Genomic DNA, 22,990 nt, shown 5'->3' with positions numbered 1-22,990 from the left:
GGCAACCACACGTATCTTCCTTACTTATACCTGTGGTTTTGTTGAATCGCATGTATAATGAACCATGTATTGGTGTTATATTTTTCAATATATTTTGTTTGGCTTTAAATAATTTTCTGATTTTCTACACATCTATAAAAATAATAAGTGAATAAATATTTAATATTAATATTGAAAATGAATAAAATATAGAATATTTTACGGTTTATGGCAAGATTTTACCCGTGGTCAAAATATACTTTTACCTGCGGTTTTAAAAAGATCACAATAGTTCCAGTCATATTTTCTTTACCCGCTGTTAGAAAACCACTGCTAAAGTTCTTGCGACGCTCACTTAGCCCGCGGTTTTACAACCGCAGGTAAAGGCTATAACCACACTTTTTTGTACTTATACTTGCGGTTTTAATTACGGGTATATGGATTTTTTGTTGTAGTGAAAAAAGGTCTCAAAATGACTGTTTGATCGGTTATTGTTAAATGTATATTAGTGATGACCAATCGAAAAATTGACTAAATCATCAATAACTAATCAAACGGTCGCTTAAATTTATGTCAAAAAATAGACAAAAATCCACCGAAACCGACCGTGAACACCCGTAATAAATAGACATAACTCTAATAACCCAAAAAGAAAGAAAGAAAGAAAGAAAAAAACTAGCTCTAATATTTAATTACTTGATATTTCATATTTACAATTCACATTTATTTCCTTTTTTTTTTTTTGGGCATGTATGTATGATGATATATACACACCAAGCAAAGCCCCCAAAAGCCACACACTCAATCACTCTACCCCGGAATTTCAAATCCCGGGGGTTTCCACTCTCCATGAAACCCTACACGGCTACACCATCGTCTTGCTCTGCCAAAACCTAGCATCAGCGACAGATTTTCCCTCACTTTCCCGAGAAAGTTTCCTGAACCGTCCGCGTTCATCGAACTCCTTGTCCCTGCGCTGCCTATAATCGCTTGAATCTGAAGTCCTCGATTTAGGGTTTGTTGGAAACTGCGTCTGAATTGGATAGTTGATTAAGACGTGGTAGTGGATTAAGGTTTCTGACATGGGAAACATGGATGATCGGACTTTTAGGGTTAATTTTTCTAGCGATGGAGTGAACTTGTTGAGAGAGACGGTTAGAGATAAGCTCAAGGAGTTCATGGGAGATTACACTGATGATACTCTCGTGGTATGTGTCTCTCAATGTATATATGTACTCTTACCATACATACGGTTATAAATATAAGCAGGTTTTATGCTATGTAGATGTTGTAGAATTTCGCAGAATGTGGCATTGTTTTTTTATCCAATTCAATTATACTTATTGTGCTGGATTGAACATTTTAGCGGCTTTTGGTGGCTTTTATGTGTAGTTTGTCTTGCGGTTGTGTAATGAACTGGGTTTGGGGATTGAGGGGTTCCTCTTTTGCTGAGAACCTTTCTAGAAAACCTGTGGAATATGAGTCCCTGTGAAACTGCAATTATGTGGTGAATGGCTTGATACAGAATGCTTGCCATCATGTGGTAAATGGCGTAATGATCTATATCATAACCACTTGTTGACTAAGGGACTGATACACGTTACCCATGCTATTGAGCATGGGTCCAGCTGTGGTGACAGGGTAGTAATGTTCCTTTTTGGTTTGGGTTTGCTATAATGTTCGAATCATGATATGTTGGCCTTGTTTTCCAGATGATTTTCAGCAATCAAATCTATATGGGTTTTGTGCCTCCCCATTAATCTTGGTTTATTTAAAGGTTGTATGTGCGTTTTTTCTCTCCATATTATCGGTGAATGCAAACCTTTTGATGGGGGATGACTCGCAGTTGAAAAGAGTGTTCTGGCCAGCTTGCATACATGGCTTTTTCCTTTGTTTTTCCATCTCCTTAGGCATTGATAATGAAATGGATAACATTGTTTTCCAATTTCATTAGATGGTTTAAGGTTAAGAATGGCTTGTTGAACCACAAGCAGTTTTTGTTGACTTTTAACTTGCAGGGGGTGCTTTTTAGGTATTGTGGAAAGCGTGTTTGAGATAAAATGGCATGCCACTTGGTACTGTTCCAAGAGGTTGAAGATTAATATGACTTTTCTAAATTACAGTATGCTTAGATCTCTGTGTTTTGATGTGTGCAAGAAAATGAAGATTTTATTACATGAAGCAAAGGGAATAACTTTTCAGTTACTCAACCCGCTGTTTGTTGTAAGTTGTAATATACATAGGTTGGCTATATGTCAATGGGATAGTTTGCAGCGGGGCTTTAGTCATGAGGGTGGCTGATTAGTTTGATTCAGCTCAATGTGACTTTCTGGATGCTGCATGGTGAACCATTTGTTTGGGCGCTAGAGGCGAATATTTATGCTTTCTGAGAAAGATGGTAGTTACCAGTTTCACAATCAATTTTATTTCTTCCTGCTAAGGAATGAGATTAGAATCATGCTAGCAGTAGTGGGGTACTCACTTCTGAATTCGGATCACTTCTATAAGTTTCCCTTAACCCATCCTCATATTCTTCATGTTCAATCGTTTATAGCTGATTATTTCTTGCATGTAATCGAGAACCAAGTATTATATGTACCTCCATAATCAAAGAAAGATTTCACTTGAACAAGCAAATATGTGATGTTTCTGAGGAATTGATTCACTCAGTATTTTAAAAAATTCCACAAGATTTCTTCTTTTTTGTCAAGGTAGCATCTGGTAGAGGGGCCTTGCATTTGTATTTCGATTATTCATAGTTTAGAAATTAGAAGCTTATTAGAATGGGACAATCAATGTTAACTTGTCATTCATGTTCGTCCCTTTTTTATTATGATTCTGATTTTAGTAGAGTATGTAGAAAGTTGGAGCTACCAGATTATTATTTGTGGGATTTATTTCCCTTTTCTTTTGTGTAGGCAGTTGGATGACATTATGTCCGTGATAATCTGCTGGTAGTTGTTCTGTTCAAGGGTACTGTTTTGAAGGGTGGCCGCATAAGCATATCTAGGAAGGATGAAACTGCCGTTTGTTATAGGATGTATTGATCAAAAGTCATTTTAGAAGTCATTGAAGTGATGGAGCTTGTTATCTATGAGGATAAGACACACGATTCTGAGGATGTCAATTTTTGGGTTCTTCAAAGCAAATATATTTGAGAATTAGTTGAAACTTGTTCTAAATGATCATTTATTTTATTGGTGGCCTCTCAATTTCTGTTTTAGTTATCACTTTATATTTTACATTTGGTCGGCTTTCTTTCTTTTTTCATTATGGCTTCTCTCTCTGAGTATATTTTTGCGTGGCTCATAGAGTATGGCAAATCCCTGCTGTCTATCAATTGCGGTTCTGTAATGCATTTTTTATGTACTGCCATTATCTGAGGTTTGAGGATATGGCATGACTTACCAAAGGATATGGAGATTATCTTCTCTCTTGCAATTTTATATCTTTGCAAATTGTTTTGCATATGTATTAGCTTGTGCAACAGATTTGTCCAACTTCTGATTTGCTTTGGCAGGAATATGTGATTGTCTTGCTGAGGAATGGTAGGCGTAAGGAAGAAGCGAGGAACGAGTTGAATGTCTTTTTGGGGGATGACAGCAATTCTTTTGTATCTTGGTAATTTGTCTTTTAAGTTCATTTTGATATAGAGGGAAGAATTGCTTTGTATCCCCTTCCTCAAAATTTCTTTTTCAATTCCTTAATAGAACTTGCATACCTTTAACTCTTAAACTGCCTGAAAATCTTTTTCAATGAAAATAATTCTAACTTTTGACGTTCCATTCCTTTTCCTTATGCTTTGGATGACTGTTGAATTCAATATGTATAATTTTTTTGTGTTTACTTTCTTTCAACATCCCTGACCCCAACAACTTCAATAAATAATCTAAGAGAATAAGATTTTAGAAAAATGAGAGATCCATCTAACACGTGTCCACTCGTTGGAGGGCTAGTTTCACTTGAAGTTAAAGTTGATATTGCAGACAACATTTGCTCAACAACTGAGCTCCAAGTTGTTTCTTTTCACTGATTTGTTGTCATTAAAATCTCTGTGCAGGCTGTGGGAGCATCTGTCTTCAAGTTTGAATCTCTATGTACAGCATCAAGAGTCTTATACAGATGAAGCGTCAAAACCTATTTCGGGAGACAGGGGTCTAAAAAATGATTCTCACCTCTTGGATGCTGAACAAGAAAGAGAAAGGTCTGCTAAGCTATCTAGACCCCGTCATAACAGGGAATGGAGAGGATTAGCTAGGGATGATGCTGAACCACCTCCTTTTAGGAGCTCTGAGGTTGAAAATATTCATTTTGAGGAGAAAGCTCATCACAATGTCAGTCGCCATAGGATATCTCCTACTTCTCTACATTCAGATCAGAGGAAAAGGAGTCGACCTGATGAGCAACCATCCATGAAGGTTTAAAGTTCTTCAAATTCTTTATGTTTTTTCAAATGTTAAATCTGTCTGAAGGGTGAGAATGTATTTTCCATTATGAACTCTCTTCGACCTCTGGATAGTTGAAGGCGCACACACTCACACATGTGGGGGTTTTTTGTTGTGGGTTTATGTGTACAACCTGCCCTCCTGCAAGGGAAATGAAATAAGGCCTTTATTGCTTTGTTGGATTGGGAGTATGAATTTGGAATGTTTCCTTGATGTAATTATCTCATCTTTTAAGTTTTAATGCTAATGGTGATTATATATTGTATTTCATAATCTATTGTTTTGTAATCCTGATTATTCCATGAGATGGGTGGAGCCACATTAATCATCCTAGGTTTGCATTTGGCTCGTATGTTTCTAGAATTCTTTTGAACAAATACTTCATTTGCGTGCTTTTTTTCATTTGTGGTGGTGGAGTTGCCTCTGGATGGACCCTTTATATAAGATTGCCTGCGCTTGAGGTCCCCATGTTTGATTTGTTTTAGAGATCCTAAAAATTGGTAATCCCCATTCCAATGATGTATCCTCATCACTCTCCTCTCTCTATTTGTTCTTAGGATTAATCACCTCCATTGTACCCCAGTGATAAGGGTGAGTAACATTGACCTGTTGGATTCATCCGCTCCCCCACCTTCCACACCCCAACAAAAAAAAATGAAAAAAGAGAGCAATAAGAAACAATTTATCATTGGTTCATTTGTGTTAAGTCCTTGAATCAATTGTCCATGTATGAGCAACTGCGTATTAATCTCTACTTAGTGAAAATCGATTTCTACTCTTCTTATTGGATGATAATAGCCGTAAGAATGAACTCTGTGCCATTAGATGTGAGAACTAGAACTTTTAGTTGTGTGAGCATGTTTTTTTTTCCTTTTGTTGGGTGGCGTGGGTTGGTGGTGGTTATTTCCTTTTCAATTAAAAAGTGTTCCTGCCCATCTTAAATATATTTCTTTTTATGTTCTAGGAAAAAAAAATGATGTTTTACGCAGGAATACATTTTTTATTTATACATAATACTTGGAATATATTCTATTTTTTGTGCCTTTGTACTTTGTAGTCTTTAAAAGCATATTGATGTATGTTGGGTTTTGGTTTGTCATATTTTTATATTAAAGTTCCTTTTATTCACACTTGTCTGATTTATTTTTTAGAGAAGAATGCGCCTTGTGCTTTTGTTGCAATGTTTAATCCATGATAGTGAATGCTTTGACAGAGAGAGTCAGTTTCTCAAGCAACTATTAATGCCCCTAGAAGGTTACTTCAATTTGCTGTGAGAGATGCGGTTGGAACTTCTAGACCATCTACTTTTGATAAAGAACCTTCACTGAAACGTCTTCGTTCTGTAGTTTTGACACCTGTTGAAGACATGGCATCGACTGATCATCCTCAGAGGATTCGGTCAGTTGCAAGAGTTCCGAACCCAATGGCAAGAGTAATCAAAGCTGTGGCGGAAGCTGCTGAAGATGCATTAAAAGTCAAATCTGGTGGAAGTGTGTTTGATCGACTTGGTCGTGGTATAAGTGTTGCAGGGACTGCTGAACAGGTTGCAGATTACTCTGAGGGTGTTGTGGAAGATGAAGAACTTGGTGGACAATATGTTTCAGATATGACTATGATGCAAAGTGAAACTGCGTTGCCCTCTGATTCTATTTCCGACAATGATGGGTATAATGAAGTCAATGTCATGGGCCGCAAAATCACACATGTTCCCCACACTGGCACATCTGGTGCAAGCCATGCTGAAGGATCTATAATGCTCCAGCGTGGTGTGGCAAAGAATGATAATATGCGAATTGCACACGAAGATCATGGTCGAACTGGTGCTTCAGTAAATGCTTCTCATAAAATATTGAATTTTTCTGTGCATGTAAATACCTGGAAGCATTCTCAATATCAGAAGCCAAGTGATGTTGCAGACATCGATGTTCAGAATTCTGTCCAGGAGGGTGAGGCAGCCTTTGGTAAATCTGAGTTGCAACTAAAGAAGCAGAACAACAACCCTGTCACTGTCAGTAATGGCAATGTAAGGTTTCTTTACTTTCTTGCCATTGTGTAAATATAGTAAGAGCAAAGTACTCTGGCCTCTAGAAAACATTGTGAATGTTTATTTTTCAAACATCTTGTATATATTTGTATCATCAGTCATTGAACTTGCTAAATTGTAACTTGTGGTCTTTACGAGTATCAGGGAAAACCTGCTCAAGACATTCCAAACGAGTTTCCGAAGACTCAGCCATCTGCTTCTGGTTAGTTGTTAACTATCTTTCTTTCTTTCTGGAATTAATATCCTTGGTTAACACCTGGAATCTTGCCTTTTTATAGTTATTTTCTCTCTTATTAGGCATCCATTATATGTGAACATGTGGCCTAGTGCTAGAGTTTCAGGGGTGCAACCTAAAGGTCACAAGTTCAATTCTTGGAAACAGCCACCCCACATATTATGTGGGGGTAAGGTCTGCATATATCTTGGTTGTCCCCTACCCTGACCACTGCAAGAGCCTTGTGCACGGATCTGGTTTATCCTTTATTGGGCATCCATTGCTGTTTTTAATGCTTCCTTATGCTTTAATAGATCCCCATCATTGCTCTTGGTATTTGCTGATGATTTCTTTTTCTTTTGAATAATCCCTTTGTACAGGTTTACCAACTGCTGGTCATCCTTTAGAGGATGCTGATTCCCGAACGATTTTTGTTAGCAATGTAATAATTTATGCACTAGTTCCTCAATGATAGAAATTTATTCATTTTATGGTCCTGACATTACATGTTATCTTCGACAACGACACAGGTGCATTTTGCTGCTACCAAGGACAGTCTTTCTCGTCATTTTAATAAGTTTGGGGAAGTACTGAAAGTGACCATAGTTACTGATGCTGCAACTGGACAGCCAAGAGGGTAACGTTTTTCAGATGCTATTTCTGCTTTCTTGACTCTGTGTAAAGTTTTCTTTTCTTATCCGGGTAGTACCTTTTCTTACTGAATAACTTTGGATAAGCAGGTCAGCATATGTAGAATTCATGCGAAAAGAGGCAGCTCACAATGCATTGTCTCTTGATGGAACCTCCTTTATGTCGCGGATTCTCAAGGTACTGAATATAGATCTTTGCATTTTCTCTTGCTAGATGGTGGGAATAACCATGAGCAGATTGCCTTAGTTGCTCCAAATTTGGATTGGTGACAGGCTTTTGTGTTGGAGTTGCCATGCTATCTTTCCTTTTTCCATTTTTAAAATTTTTTTTGGAGATGAAATTGGAAGCATTTTTATGACTGAAGGAGATCAAGTGCCTGGCTGTGATTTAAGGTTGTTACAAAGCCAATTGGGAAATGTTAAGAGAGGATGTCTTTACTCTTGATAGTGTTTGCAGAACTTGTTCCTTCAGAAAGGAGACTTCTTATGCCAATTGGACCTTTGAAGGGTTTTAGAATGAAAAAAAGAGGGCATAATAAATGGTGTCTTGCCTACATTTTGCCAATGATTTTACATTTTTTTTGATGGAACAACTCAAATTAAAAATCTAAGGTGCATTATTTTTTGTTTTGAGGCTATTGCAAGTCTTCTGAGTAAATCTAGTGGTGCAGACGACAAAGAAGTCAATGGCAATAAAGTGACAAAAGATACTTAGAATCATGGTAATGGGGACCTCATGAGTCTTTTTTCTAGTTGGTCAATCAATTAAACCCGGCACATACAGCCACACCAATACACACTACTTTGTTTGCATCCTGGCTCAAGTTAAACTTATGAAGTTCCAACATCCAATTTAGTTGTCAAGCCCAAGTAGTCGTTTGGGGCCTAGTCCATCATGTAATTAGGGTTTGGAATGTCTTTATTTTCAGCCACCTCTTGCTTTAGCATTTATGTTATGTTTTGCACTTTTGCTTTCTAAGAAGAGATTATCTGATGAGAAGTGAATCCCTGCTTGTGATCTTGGGAGAGATTCCCTTTGTTATTATCTAGCTTCTTCAACCTCAATTGCTACTTGGATTTGTTGATGAAATCGTCGGCTTTGGCATCCACTAACTCGTCCCTAGGCGACACCTTTTTTCATCAATATTTGTTGTATCCGGCCTCCACTTCTCTATGCTCTCTTTGTCTTCCTTTTGTTTATCAATGAGTAGTGCCATCTTCGATTCTCGATCACGGACTTCATCATCTCCTGATGCCTAGACGGCTTGCTTAGCCCCTTGTCTTATCTCTGATTTGCTTTCTTTCACAAGATGATTGTGATTGTCATTGTATGAACTCAGATATGGAATTAGGTGGTTGTCGATGTTGGTTTCTGGAGTGAATAGCAGGTTTTGTGGGTTAGGGGGTCACGGAGGGTCAAGTGCTTAAACAGGGCAACATCAGAGCCGGCCTAACCTTGATAAAAATTGGCGGTTAAACCAGTCCGATTGGCGGGCTGGATCGGTTCTGATAACACTGATATAAAGGATTTAAATGAAGGACTAAAGCAGAATACATGAAATGTAAGATGTAACTTTACTAAGAGCATACAAGGGAACGAACAAACAATTGAATTAGATGGGAGAGAATTAACAAAAAGTAAGGTTTTTATATCTTGACTTGACATGTAGGTGATAGGATTAAAAACGGGTGGATGAAGTGAAGGAGTGCATCCAGAGTTTTATGCGATTGAAGGAATCTTTGTCTAAGGGAAAATCTTATAGGTGAGCTAATACGACCTGCGATGATGTATGGTTCCAAGTGTTGGGCTATTAAGAGATAAAATATCAAAAAAAATGCATGTAATAGTAATATGAATGCTTCGTTGGATATGTCGCCAGTCGCCACGCGAGGGAACATATGATGAGCAGTGAGATTATTAGATTTAAGGTAGGAGTAGCACCAATTGAAGATAAGTTGTGAGAAAATCGTTTAAGATGATATGAACATGTTTAAAATAGACATATACATGTACAATATAGAGATAGCGATGTAATGGTGTGGAGAATTAAGATAATTTGTATAGGAGAGACATAGCTTGAAGTAGTAATAAGTGATATGGAGTCAATAGGAGTTGATAAAAGTATAATCCTAGATATAAATGAATGATGGAAATGGATACACGTAGTAGATTCCTGTTGATTTTCTTGCTGATGTAGCCGACTCAAAACTTTTAGGATACAGACTTGGATGATGATGATGCAAAACCTTGAATGTTTCTAAGCTAATTTGGAACTTCGAGGTGAATGGATTTTTGGATATTTTTTTCCACTTTGAATTTTGGAAATGACGATTATCTTTTTTTTTTTTGGTTCACATTTTGAGATGTACAAAATGTATTGCATTCTTCATACAAATGTTTCAATGTACAGAACAGTGCTTGTATTTTTGTATACGATTTTGTTTGAATCATACTTTCATGTGCTTCATCTTATATTTGGACATTATATGCCACTACCAGTGTGTGTGCGTGCTCTTCATCAATGTATCTAGATTAGATGGGGCGAGGGGTTCTTGTGGGAAGCTAGGTCTCTAATTTAAGCTTGATGGTTTAATTATTGGATAATAATGTGGAGTAAATATGTTTTTTTTCCTCCTCTCATTTTTGAGCATTTGCAATATTGGCCGCTGAAGCAACTATTTGGTGCTATTGTTTTCTTGCAGGTTGTGAGGCGGAGCTCTGGGCATCAAGAAGTTGCTCCTATTATGACATGGCCTCGGATAGCTCGGGGTTCTCCATTTGCTGCTGCCAGGTTTCCTCGAGTTCCTTTCCCAAGAGGCATGCCTGGGACGTTTAGGCCTCGTCTTCCAATTAAATCTGGTGCCAGGAGTTTTCAGTGGAAGCGAGATGCTCAGCCCACCCAAGCTGAAAGTGGTGCTTTAGTCCCTGGGGGCAATATTCCCTCTCCCACTGCTCGGAGTCTCACCTACATCCGAACAGAGCCTAAAGCAGATGGGAGTACCGGTACTACTTAATTGAAGATTCATATTTTATTCTGCTAGTGGCGTGTTGAGCCATGTTAACTGGGTCAATAAAATATTCACTTAAAGATCAAGAAGAATCCAAGAGTGTCTTCTGTTAATGGCTTATGACCCTAGCGTAAATGGAGACGTTCCAGGAATAGATTAACAGATTGACTAGGAAGGGTTTTCTTTCTTAGCAAATATTTTGGCATTTTATTTTCTGATTGGGAGGAAGAGGGACTGATCTAAATCCTTTCCCTGCATGCAGCTTTCCTGCCCTGAGTTATGGATCCTATCAGATGGAAAATTTGTGAATAGGGTGGATGGGTGATTGGTCTATTTTGTTTCGTTATGGGATCATTGTTTTTGTCTCCTTTTGGATTATTATTGAAAAAAAGAGGAAAATAGGTGAGAAAACTTTATAGAAAACTGGTTAGCTTATAAAAAAAAGATACTGGTTAAGTTTGCTCGCATTTCAGCTGTTTTATTTGATTTGATTATAACGTGTCAGTTGCCACATCTTGTTGTAAATACTGTGTTTTATACGTGATGATCATCATTATAGTTGAGGTGTGTTAATTTGTGGTTGCTTCCTTCTTTGTGATGGTGCTGATTGTCGAGGCTTATCTAATCCTTATTGGCTTGGCAGATCCAAATAAATCAGGAACAATGAGTAAACTGAACCTGTGTGTCTTTTTTATTACAGCTTCTTGTAATCCATGAAGTATATATAGAGTTTAGCTGAAGTTTTAAGGGTTAAGACTGATTCCCTATTACGACTTGTATAGCTGACCATATCAAACGTATTTGTTTGGTTGTTCCTTGATGTGAAGGGGAAGTATACAATTTTTAGAATAACATTCTATTATGTGTGTGTGTGTGTGTGTATTTTCCTACCTTATTCAATGGGGAAAAATCTTAGTAGTCAGGTTTTGTAGGTCATTGGGAAAGGACCGAGGTTTTCACAGTAAAATATGTGAATACGTTCGAGAGAGATGTTGCTGGAAGTCTCAGCTGCGGCACCATAATGCCACAGACTCAACAAAACAATTTCATCTTTTCTTTCAAAACTATGGGCAGCACCGCAGCAGTAGGGCACCCATATATCCCCACATCGACAATAACAAGATAACGAAGAATGACAAGCCAGATATAAAATAGATAGCCCGGCTCATTCGAACTCATACCTTTCTCGGCCTTTTGGCTAAGATCTAAGTGTAGTACCTGTTCAATTAAATTTTTTAAGGGGAGTACTCATTGCAATAGCTTCCTATTGGGGTGCCGGGGGATGCTGTAGTAAAAACTATAGCAGCCCTGTTGTAGTACATTTGAGGTAGTAAAAAATTTTTATTTATTTTTTAAAAATTATACATGTGTAATATTCGGTCTAATGAATCCAAATATATATTTTTTGTTCGAAACAAAAATCAAATTCATCGCGATCGAAACATCGAATGTTTTGAGTTTATATTCAACGGTTTAAAATTGTTATGCATTTTTCATGTTAAATTTGATTTTTGTTTCGGACAAAAATTATGTCATTAGAATCGTTACACCGAATATTACACATATATAATTTTTCAAAATAAAAATAAAAAAAATTTAAATCCAAAAATGATATTAGAGTGGGGGCTGCTGTAATAATTTTACAGCAGCCCCCAAAATCCCTTGCTATTGATGTCCTCGAGTGTTGCCTTGGCGTTGCACTACTGCCAGGGCCTGGCGCACCCCTCTAAATCCTAAACCAAGCTTTCTTTTTTGATTTACATGGGTCGGTGGCCCGTGCATCATATATTAAACTAGTGGACCGGTCTGGCATAGGTGTCGTGAGTTATGATCCAAACCCAAATGAGCAATGATTGGGATCCCCTTCTTCTTTTTGAAGAGCATAGTGTCTAATTCCTCACTTTTAACACAAATTGTTTTAAAATCTGAAAAAAAAAGGTGTAAATGTTAAGTTTAAATGATTTTGACCGTTGAATCACAAAAGTTTGTTATGAAAAAAAATAAAAAATGATACATCAAATTTGAGACAAATGGGATAATAATTTTTTTATATCCCTATCACTATAAAAAAAACAATTCAAAATCTTAAATACTTATCATTTTATCATTGTTTTAGATTTTCTTTATTTTTGATCAAATCAAATTTTAGGTTACTAAATTGCAATATTTGAACATTCCATGGCTGGATTGAAAATGACCAATCTTTCGATGACGAGAAGTAAATTTAACTCCATAATTAGAAAATAATAATAATAATAATAATGTTGTGCATGAAGAGGACATTTTTATTGGATTTGAGTATCAAATTAAAGGAGAAATACTCAAAAAAAAAAAGAGAAAAACAGTACAAATAAAAAGATATCCCAATAAGGGAAATCATCATAAAATCACTCTTATTTGTTCCCCTCCTCTTCTTCTATTTCTCTCTATTTTTTTCTCCTCAATCTAGTGAAGATAATAGGCAACGAATGACACAAGTGAAGCACCAACCAAGGAACCAACAGCCGGCAAGCTCATGGAGGCACCATTGTGTGGGGCAGGAGCCTCGGCGGGGCTCTCACTGGCCATCACTGCGCTGATGGAGGCGGCGGCGAAGAGGACGGCACAGGCAACCTTCTTCATTTCCATTTCTGATTTATTAATTTTGGTGGTGGCGCTCTAAATTGGCAAAAATTAATCAGTGAAAATTTCCACCAAATTATTGCGCCTTGAAATGGGATTAATTTGCTGCCTGAAGATGTTGTGGGGGGTGGGGTGTGGTATTTATAGTGTATTCTCAATGCTTTATTTTTGGAATGTTTGTTATAAATTGGTTTGTTTATTGTCCTATTTTAGATCATTTCTGGGCTCTCTATTTTTAATTAATTTACTCTATTTATTTATTTATTTATTTTTTTGGCATGTGGGATCTTGTTTTGAACGAGTCTTGTGGGGAATTGGAGGATGGATTAATCAAGAAATTGACCAGTTCGTAGGTCATTTTTGGTATAGAATTGCAAAAAATTAACACTCGCGCGCACGTACATATGAGCTGCCCAACGCATATACAAGAATTCTCTAGTGAGGCATCTTTATTTTAGCTAAAATAAGGATACATACTTTAAGTCGTTAAATCTGACCAAATGACAGAAATTAAAACTGATTTAGAGTTTAGTTTGTAGCTATCATCCATGGATGAAGCAGCTGCCTTTGGGGATTTCTGGGTCTGCCGTCTTCTCTTCACTACTCTTGACCCTGTTTTGGGATTTTAAGACACTAGAGCTTCTTGTTGAATTTGGTTATTAGTCGGGTGATTTATGTACATTGCCTATAAAAAAAACTATTATGGTATTTATGTTGTATACCTGTGATATGTTATTCATTTGTTTGGACATGGAATCCAATAAGAGGGAGAGTGATATATGGATATTTGTATGGGTCAAAAATCATTCATGCAAGAATTTATGCTCACATTCAATCAATGGTAGACCCACGATAGTCCAACTCAAGTTCAATCTATAAAGAGGCCCTTATAAGCCAATGGCTCCGATCGGACATGGAGGCCCATATATATATAGGTACTCCAAGTCCACATTGTCAGGAAACTCCCCCAAAACCTTGGGGCTATAAAAGTCCAAGGCCCGTCCGTACGGTCGACATACGCTAACCACGTGATCCAAAATACTATAAATAGAGGATTCCTCCTCATTTATTCTCCCAACTACTTGATATTCTCTCTTTCTAAAAGCCTTTCATTTTTCTCACTAAATATTATCCCACCGTCTACTTACTTGACCATCAACGCTTCCTCGACTGACACCACACTAATTCACGATGGATTATTCGCATAATCTTATAGGATTATCGAAGGTTTCGATCGACACAACAAGTTGATGGTAAATTTTTGTATTTACAACATTATATGCCTGATTTTTATTGAATTCCCTTGCATTTTTTTTTCTTTCTATGAATAAACACAATCAATTCCTTTGAGCATTTCAATCACACTATTTATTTCGAAGAAAAAAAGCTCAATTGTTCATTTGATTTTCCCGGACTTGATCTGGTCTAATCATACACCTACCAAAACACAAAAGCTGTGCTTAATAGCCAACTTATTTTATACAACTTATAAGATATCCTGAAAAAAGGTTAAACCAAACAACCTTGTAATTGAGAATCACCGGTAGCTCCCCTGTAATTGAGAACCACGAGTAACTCAAACGACATTCATGTGTGTAGTATTTGATAGAGGTCTCGAGTTCGAGCCTCCCCGTCCTCTTCCCATATATTCAAAAAAAAAAAGCCCTGTAATTATGATAAGAAGTCACTAGCCAGTTCCTTCAAAAAAAAAATTTTTACATTTTTCTTCATCTATGCCAAAATATAATCCAGAAACAAGATTGAACTTCACAGTTCCAAAAATCAAAATCTTTCATTGGATGTGATGCTCTTCCATGATCCAGTTGCTCAATCAACGCAAGCACAGAGGAGACAGATTCCAGAGTCATGCCAACATCTGATTATTTACCTTTCATTGTTCCTGGCAAGTTCATATGATTTATGACAAACCTAAAATATTCACTCCTTAGAACGCTTTCGGTAAATTATTTATTCCAGTTACTATAACCAGTATATTTGATAACCGAATACGCCAGTAGCATTCCACATTTCAGTCACACTTCCAGCAAGAAATCCTGCGAAGCAAGTGTACAAAGTTTCAAGAAAGATCAGCAAAGACAATAAAGAACAAATCATCTGATTCTTCACCATTTTCGGAGAAAGAGAAAACCAATCGTAAAACGCTACGTCGTCTTATCAAAAAGAAAAACATGGTCACGTCCAGTAACAAAGAAGACATAAATGCAAGACAATACACAAGTCTCCCACCATTACCTATCTGGAGACAATGCGATGATACCGACACAAAAACTGTTACTATACTTGGGATCCATGATTCACCATGGCACCAGGGCTTGCCCAAGTAGTGTCAAGACTTCTAAATACATAATACAATGGTGTACATCACGAATAGATTATTCCATTCCAATCTTAATTTGTATTCATTTTTCTCTTTGTTTTATCAAATACATTGTAATGTTCTCTTACTTTGTGCTCAACGACTAATCAATTGATTAAAGAAGCATTCTAACAAAAACCCTATTTCTACTTATATCCAGCAAAGACCATGAGAAGATCTCAAGTCATCAGCTTAACACCTTGCAGAGATCCACACACCCATGAGGAGTTACTTTAGGAGGATATAATCGAAGGCAAACTAAGCATTTTCGCATCACACGGGGCCATTCTACCATGTGATTCCAGCTTTTCTTCAACTTGCAATATTAACTGCAAAACACAGCAGACTGGCAACGTCTGCATGAAATTTTCTTTTTCCTTTTTTATCATGCAATCATTACAAGTTGATCATACTAAATTCAATTAACAGCCAGTAAATTTCAATAGCCACGATGTAATCACAAGAAAAAGTCTTTAAGCATAGCAAGTCATTCTCAAGACTACCAGGCAGTACTACTGATAAAACTATCAACAATTAAAGCAAGCAGTAACACCACAAGCATATACGGAGAAGACTGTTCCAACTTCCAAGTGTTTCATCGTGTCTAAAAGCACAGGGCTCGATTCAAAGTTAACAATCATGATGAAGTGCTCAAAGAATACGATAAAAGGCACCTTACCAGATTAAAAACTGGTGTGAAACTAGCAATTTGAAGAACTTTCACAATGAGTTGAAAATATCTTGATTTAAAATATGTACAATCATTTTATTACTAAAAAGCTGCATATCATCATAAATTTCATGACACCAAGGTTCAAACATTAAACTGGTTGGTTAAAGGAGCCAACGTGACTACTCTACCAATGACACAAAGTAAAACGGCCAACCATCACGCCAAAGGAGCAATACCAGATAAGAGTCATACAAGATCCTCTATGAAAGACTGAAAATACTAAACTAATATATTTATTCAGAGGCCCATATGTCTTTATGCCCAGAAATCTAACCACAATAATATGTTGCCAATGGCACTTCACTTTTCATGATCACAGCTGTGATTCTGTGATCATCGTTAGGCAGCTGGAAGGAAGGAGCTAAATAGAAAGTAACAAAGCAATGTAACTAACTTAAATTATCAGCAAAGGCCATAAAATAATTGAGCTTGTTTGAAATTCCACAGTTGCAATAAAGCATTGGTCCCAAAGTAGAAAGCATATGCACACAGACAAAATACCAAATGAGCAGCAAAAAGAGAGCCGTATAAATGGACTTACACACAAACTATTGGAGCAGTAGCTTTCACCTTATAGTTAAGTCACCCAGGAAGTCTGACAGCCTGAAAACACCCAAAATATAGCTCAGAAGATCCAGAACAATATCTAATAAAAATCTAAGTAAACTCTTTTAAATGATACTCTAAAAAGTAAACACAAGGCAATTTTACATAGGACTAGAAAAAACTGTGTTAAAAGAATATATTTTAAGAAACAATTTAAGAGTTGGGGAGAAATTGGAGACACTTGAGAGGAGAAATAATCCTCATACCAAAAAAATATACATTAATCATCCAGCATGCCTCAGTACTGCAATCATTAGTTCATATATGCAACTAAAGAAACTGTGGGAAACATTATGGAAAGTGGAAACTTGCACAAGTAAAGAAATCATTTATTAACTATGAACTGTTCAAATCCGATTTTAAAATCTAATCCCACACCTAAAATTTTAGGGAGTATATCCAAAACCTAAATTAAAGAGGCCTAAAATGTTTCCATGATGTCCACTGTCATGTCATAAAATTAATACCTAATATCTTTAGCTATCACAGTGAGTCCATCTTCTGCCCCAAGATGACGCAGAACTACTTCCTCCATACGGCCATCTTGATATGCATGCTGCAAAGATATAAAATCCATAAAATATAGACCATGTTATGCCCAGCGCTCACCAGGAGTAAGCAACCACAAACAAAGATGATATGATATTGCGCAGGCAGTAAATTAAAGATTATAATAATTGAAATCCAAAAGTTCTAAGGCCTTACTTAGTTGGAGGGTTCAGGGGAGTTCCGTGGTGTAGTGTAGGGAGGGGTTGGATACCAGCATCTGTTTGGCAACTACATGGGGAAGTCTTGGACACTGACACACAGTTCGCGAACACCTTAGAACCCCACCAAACACCCTTTTTACAAACCCCATATTGAACACCTCCCAGAAGAAAATGCAGTTTGAGAAAGGAATCATCAAAATAGCAAGTCAACCAACTAGCTTATGCATTCGAGGCAGGTAAACAGCCAATAACACCAGAAGAACAAATTGGCAGCACTATTGCTCCCATCATCGCAGAAACAGAAAACACAATCCTTAATGGAAATTAACAGTATCCCACATTAAATAAAACACAATCGCCAGTCAGTAACCTACAACCACTATCTTTTTCCAATTTCCATGAGCAGTGTGTTGAAAGCAGTCAAAAAGACAACTTTGCAAGAAACTGAATATCCAACAAAAAAGTATAGTGGTTACAAGACGGCAATCTAAGAACTTAAGATATGTCCTCCTCATCACTAGAGGAGCCATCGGAATGAGACTCCAGATGCATTAGTAACAACGCCATCTCCATAGGTGTTAGATCTTCATCGTAAAAATCTTCATCATAAAAATCTTCGGCATAACAAAGGTACTCATCATCCATGAAACTCTCAAACACATCATAAAACTCATCCATATCGACAATATTGGATCTGCGTGGAGGACGGCTGGAAGGAGGTGGTCTGTGATACTTCCACATATATGAGCCTGGCTTGACCGTATGCTGGAACACAAGACAATATTGTATCCATTAAAGAAGTCATAAAGCTAACCCTCTCCGTGACGAAAGTAAATGACATAAAAGGATATAACTCGTACACAGTATTTGCTAGAAGCTACTATGTCATCTACAACAGAAACATTACAAAATTCAAAAGACCCACAAAAAAATTAGCATGTTTAATATCAATTGATCCACTTTTGACTTTGTAGAGTGTGACTAGTCAGACCAGGAAAGTAACTGATAATAAGAATTAACTTTTTTTCTTTAAATTATATAAATGTATCACATACAAACTATTCTCTCTTAACTCAAAAGGATTTCTGAAGCAGAGAGCCTCAGACCAAGGTGGGTAGGATAAGCAACTTCTTGCCATATGTCTAAGATGATTTTGCGGAAATAGATGAACACTAAAGGAAGATGTCTTACACATCTAAGCATAATTATGGAAGAATGAATAGAGTTATGCAAGGTGAGCATAATGCATTTTCCTATCTAAGAAACAAAATAGTCTTAGTGTCAAAAAAAAAGTTTCATGGCACCAAAAGCTAAAGCTAGGGGTGAAAGTGAGAGTTGGCATTTGTTCATCATCGATTGCCGTTGGTGAGAAAAAAGAAAAATAAAAAGAGTACAGCAAATACAGCTTCTCCTATGAGCAGTCATCGAGCATATAAGAAAGTAGCAGCAACGTATCATCTACACAACCCCTTCACATTCCAAAGTTTAAAAAAAAGGTACAAGCTGAAAGTTATGCTTGCATATATGATGTTTATTGTTTTCACGTGGTGTGACCGAGGAGTCACAGAGAAGTCCGAGAGCGAGGAAGATGGAAGAACGATTCAACCAGCAGCACAGAAACTCCACAGCCTCCAAATATATGAACTTCCCTTTGAAATAGGTCAATAGTCGTAGCTCCTGTGACGTGCAGATGAGTTGGGGCCAGGACTAAACGCTTCCAACTGAGAAGCACTTGTTTGAGTCTTTATAACAAGGAAAACTAAGTGACTAACACCCATGATTTTACCCATGCTTGCGTGTTAGTGGCCACTTCCAGGGTATGGGGTTTATTTGCACAGGGTTTCCCTTGTTTCAAAAAGAAATGAACATCACCAGCCTACATCACTGGATACAAGATGTGAACCTTATCAAACTAAGCTCACTACTAATAACACCTTCCAGTCCTGAGCTCTTCCCCGAACCTTGGTTCAACTCAAAAGTATTTATGCCTTCACAATTACAAAATTCCAAGTTATGTTAAGATTGAGATAAACACCTTGCAGGTTGTTGTCTGTCTATGATAAGACAAAAGATTGCAATATCCTTCAATTTCTCTCACTACCCCTCCTACTCCATATCTTCCCATTAGTGGCTGGAGATGGACAAAAATGTGGAAAAAACAAAAAGGTAGACAGGTTGAGAAACTTTTACGGTATTTGTGATGAGGCATCTGCTCATATGATCATATAGATTAATAATAGTATCACGGGGAGAACGATACCTCCTTGGAAATGATGTTACCTAAACTACATCAGTTGATGTACCTACCCTAGATCAGTTGTGAAAAGAATTTAAATGTCTCGTAAAAATACACGCACAGTCCTAGCTTTACAGAAATACGGCAGCTACTCAGACAAACAGACGAATTAGCCAAAGTACTGCTTTTTGGAGAACAATACCTACCTAATTTAGCGTTTATGGAAAGGGGATTACCAAATCTTTCAATGAGGGAATTGGGTTACCTCAATTAAAGTAACATGGGATTAGAGGGATCGACCATGACCAAACCAATATATTCGTTTAACTTTGGATAGAGTGCACTTAAGGACTTGATATGCATGTCCAACAAATCAAATTGTGAAGAGCGTATAATAAACATAGAACAGCAAAAACCAAATGAGGAGCAGTGACAACGGCCAGAATAAGAAAGGATAAACAATATTGAGTTGAAAAAAATTCAACCTCTTAAGTAACGTAAGTTCAGAATCACCACAGCAAAAAAAAAAAGGCAAGTTGTTAAGGCTTATAAGATTCATGCCATAGCTATGAAATTCGAAGCAGCAATCCTTTACCTTGTAAAAACAACTAGTCCCAAATGGGCAATTCCCGTTCCCAAAGTTGAAGTGTTTGCAATCAATTGAGCTGCAATATTAAGTAGAGACATAAAAAACCATTTCCAGATCCAAAAGTAAACATAACAATCTGAAGTTCAGTTATTTCAATTTTGAAGTAATAGATCCGGTCAATAATTCATTTAATCTCCAGAATTGAATACCTCAAGGTTTCTTCAAATTATTTCCTATAATGAAGCAATAAAATTCTGTTGGCCATTATTCAGATCACCACACAACTACCGTAATATATTATATTGCCAAATTGTATGCATGATCTGAGGAAATCGAACATATATCTGTATTAAAATTGATCAACAATTAAGTAAATGAAGTTTTACCTGAGTTTTTCCTTGTAGCTATCAACAATATCCTGTTTCTCTTCTTGTGTTGAGTACCAAATTACACTGGGAATGACAAAGTATGACAGCTTACGACATATTGGGCAAGTCCTCAGTGCAGAATTAACATCCACTCCAGAGCTTGGTGAGCTACTACGCCAATTCCTGATGCATGATATACAGAATGGATGATCACATTCCGATAGTAACCCAAACTTCCTTTCAGCTACTGTGGTCTTTGAGAGTACACGCTCGAGACACACACTGCACTCAATTTCTTGACTATGTTTTAATGCCTCTAGGTGTTTCTGCTTTTTCTCACATGTTCTCTTATGCTGCTCTCTTTCTTCAGGTCTAAAAGGGTGCAAGCAATGCTTTCCACAGGTGGAACATACGTCCCCATGAATATGCGGACAGGTATCACCACGAGGACAGTTACCAGCCGCGGCAAATGAACAGAGGGGACGATCAACTGGATTTACACTTCTAGGTTCCACAACATCACCATTGTCCAAAATAGTGTGCTGAGTAGGATCTGAATTCCAAGCTGGATTAGTGCTGGGAGCAAAAGTTTTAGTCACTGCAGGAGCGCCTAGAAGTGTATTTACCTCACTTGATGCAGTTTTTGAACCAAGAAATTCAGGATTGAAATTTGAGACTACAGATGGACAAGGATATGCCGATGAAGATGTTTTTGAACGAAGAAATTCGGGATTGAAATTTGAGACTACAGATGGACAAGGATATGCCGATGAAGATGATGCTGCTGACTCCGACCGAGAAGCTTTAACATGTTCATATCTGCATCGACTGCCATAGGCACACATTCCTCTCTGATAGTAGGTGCAAATCTGTAATGAGAAGCCAAGAAAAACAGAGAAGTTGAGAGACTAAATTTCACCGTCAGTGGATGATGATGAATTGACAACCAAAAACAGGCAGAGGTAAAGATGTACATTATTTGGTGGAGCCTTCCAATCATGAGAAAACTCACAATTATCCCCTTTCAGACATGCTCCATGGGCAAAGAACTTGCAAAGGACCCTGGAATAAAGGGGGAAAAACATAATTACCATAACTTCAATGGTCTAATCTAAGAATACATCCAGACAAAAAGAACTACATCCTGCAAATATCAGATCTTATCAAAAGACATAATAAAATTAGTTGCTCAGAGTTGTCGTGCAGATGTGTAATACCTTAAAAAAGTTCAATCCGAAATTCTATTTTGCTGACCAGACTAATGGATACACAGTAGAAGTTCAACAGGAGGTGACAGAAACCATATAATGAAACACATTCAACGGTATTACATATCAACATGTACATCCTGGTGCTCTCATAATATTATCCATCGGACTTTGCTGGTTTATGTATACATCAAAAAAGAAAAAAATTTACCATAGCCCGGCAAGCACTACCACAAATAAAGACTTCCCTTCCAAACGTATCATTCAACAAATTCAATAACTTTTTTTGTAAATTCACAAACACATCACCACGAAAGTAAACATCCCATATAATCTACAAATGCCCATGTCCAAAGTCAAAATATTGTAACCAAAAACACAAAGATTGTGAGATTTCTTAGAAGATCATCACCTCTTAGACATAGCGATTCAAGATTGAAACTTTCCCCTTTTCCGTTGAAGAATTGTAGACCTAGAAACCTCGGCGATTGAATTGATTGGAGAGAAAGACAAAGGAGAGAGGCGCTGCGAATCAGAGACGTCTGTATCTCTCGCGAATTGGATGCATTTCAATTTTGACAAAAATGGAATCCTCACTTTTATTGGGTATGCTACTAGGGTTTTATTGCACGGTACCCCGAGTCGCGGCCTCTATTTATTTTTTTTTTTATTTTTGAAAAAAGATTTGTCGTGTAATAAAATTATTTTTTTCTTCACATCAAAAATCCATGTACATAAATTTGATTTAAAAATATACTTTAAAAAAAAAATTCATCGGAATTCTTTTCTAGATATATATGAGTAAATTATTTTAGAAAATATGTTCTAGATCTGACAGTTAATGTCACTTTTGGTCATGGAAAGTTTTTGATTTATCATTTTAATCATGAAAGTTCAAATATTTCAACTTCGTAATTTAAATTCCATATTTGTTTCAATCTAGTAAATTTCGTTTTTTAAAATACCTTCCGTTTCAAGTCACTAAAGAAGTTCAATAAATCCTTGCCAAATACCTCCAATCACGAGGTTCATCCTTTTATATACGTTGAGTACATCGCCAAAAACACCCTATCTCTTTCCTCTATCCCCCTTACGTTTTTAAAAGCATTGGTTCCGCCCCTATCAACTCGTGATATTTTCTCTATGTAAATTATAGAAGATGAAAATCATAAAATTTCGTTTACGAAAGTTCTTTTGTTC

At 37.0% G+C, this 22,990-nt stretch overlaps 3 protein-coding genes and 1 pseudogene across 9 annotated transcripts; 2 read left to right on the top strand and 2 right to left on the bottom strand.

Annotated features, from left to right (window-relative positions):
* The first annotated feature begins 763 nt into the window (after nucleotides 1–763).
* Nucleotides 764–10,914, top strand: LOC119998285. Its single transcript, XM_038845579.1, has 9 exons — nucleotides 764–1,187; nucleotides 3,500–3,600; nucleotides 4,040–4,397; nucleotides 5,638–6,447; nucleotides 6,613–6,670; nucleotides 7,063–7,124; nucleotides 7,213–7,319; nucleotides 7,423–7,510; nucleotides 10,036–10,914. The coding sequence occupies exons 1-9, from the start codon at nucleotides 1,062–1,064 to the stop codon at nucleotides 10,345–10,347; spliced, it is 2,022 nt and encodes a 673-aa protein (XP_038701507.1). The 5' UTR covers nucleotides 764–1,061; the 3' UTR covers nucleotides 10,348–10,914.
* A 604-nt stretch (nucleotides 10,915–11,518) lies between these two features.
* On the top strand, nucleotides 11,519–11,657 carry LOC120004469 (annotated as a pseudogene).
* Nucleotides 11,658–12,619: 962 nt separating this feature from the next.
* Nucleotides 12,620–13,159, bottom strand: LOC120004101 (arabinogalactan protein 23-like). Its single transcript, XM_038853351.1, has one exon. It carries the CDS (start codon nucleotides 12,967–12,969, stop codon nucleotides 12,787–12,789), a length of 183 nt encoding a protein of 60 aa, XP_038709279.1. The 5' UTR covers nucleotides 12,970–13,159; the 3' UTR covers nucleotides 12,620–12,786.
* Nucleotides 13,160–14,634: 1,475 nt separating this feature from the next.
* LOC119997977 (putative RING-type E3 ubiquitin transferase C3H69) lies at nucleotides 14,635–22,412 on the bottom strand. 7 transcript variants are annotated; one of them, XM_038845232.1, is made up of 7 exons: nucleotides 22,203–22,412; nucleotides 21,557–21,644; nucleotides 20,601–21,451; nucleotides 20,221–20,290; nucleotides 17,147–17,235; nucleotides 16,644–16,676; nucleotides 14,635–15,017 (listed from the first exon to the last, which is right to left on the bottom strand). In XM_038845232.1, exons 1-7 carry the CDS (start codon nucleotides 22,211–22,213, stop codon nucleotides 14,993–14,995), a joined length of 1,167 nt encoding a protein of 388 aa, XP_038701160.1. In that variant the 5' UTR covers nucleotides 22,214–22,412; the 3' UTR covers nucleotides 14,635–14,992. The 7 variants fall into 7 exon arrangements, 6 of the variants coding, with proteins under 6 accessions (XP_038701160.1, XP_038701166.1, XP_038701178.1 ...); XM_038845238.1 differs by having other exon boundaries at nucleotides 16,615–16,676; nucleotides 22,203–22,411; XM_038845250.1 differs by lacking the exon at nucleotides 14,635–15,017 and adding an exon at nucleotides 15,346–15,696 and having other exon boundaries at nucleotides 16,615–16,676.
* Between the last annotated feature and the right edge of the window lie 578 nt (nucleotides 22,413–22,990).

Source organism: Tripterygium wilfordii, chromosome 1 (assembly GCF_013401445.1).
Source record: "Tripterygium wilfordii isolate XIE 37 chromosome 1, ASM1340144v1, whole genome shotgun sequence".
NCBI classification, from domain to species: domain Eukaryota; kingdom Viridiplantae; phylum Streptophyta; class Magnoliopsida; order Celastrales; family Celastraceae; genus Tripterygium; species Tripterygium wilfordii.
This window is presented reverse-complemented; position numbering and strand designations above follow the sequence as displayed.

What these genes read in the sequence shown, in the direction of transcription:
- LOC120004101 (XM_038853351.1), bottom strand. Translation starts at nt 12,969, where the DNA reads ATGGAAATGAAGAAGGTTGCCTGTGCCGTCCTCTTCGCCGCCGCCTCC.
- LOC119997977 (XM_038845232.1), bottom strand. An exon ending in AGCTACAAGGAAAAACTCAG is followed by an intron (nt 20,291 to 20,600) that starts GTAAAACTTCAT and finishes TTAATATTGCAG; the next exon opens with CTCAATTGATTGCAAACACT. An exon ending in GGACTAGTTGTTTTTACAAG is followed by an intron (nt 17,236 to 20,220) that starts GTAAAGGATTGC and finishes ATATCTTTGCAG; the next exon opens with CATGCATATCAAGATGGCCG.
- LOC119998285 (XM_038845579.1), top strand. Translation starts at nt 1,062, where the DNA reads ATGGGAAACATGGATGATCGGACTTTTAGGGTTAATTTTTCTAGCGAT. An exon ending in AGCAATTCTTTTGTATCTTG is followed by an intron (nt 3,601 to 4,039) that starts GTAATTTGTCTT and finishes ATCTCTGTGCAG; the next exon opens with GCTGTGGGAGCATCTGTCTT. An exon ending in GACTCAGCCATCTGCTTCTG is followed by an intron (nt 6,671 to 7,062) that starts GTTAGTTGTTAA and finishes CCCTTTGTACAG; the next exon opens with GTTTACCAACTGCTGGTCAT.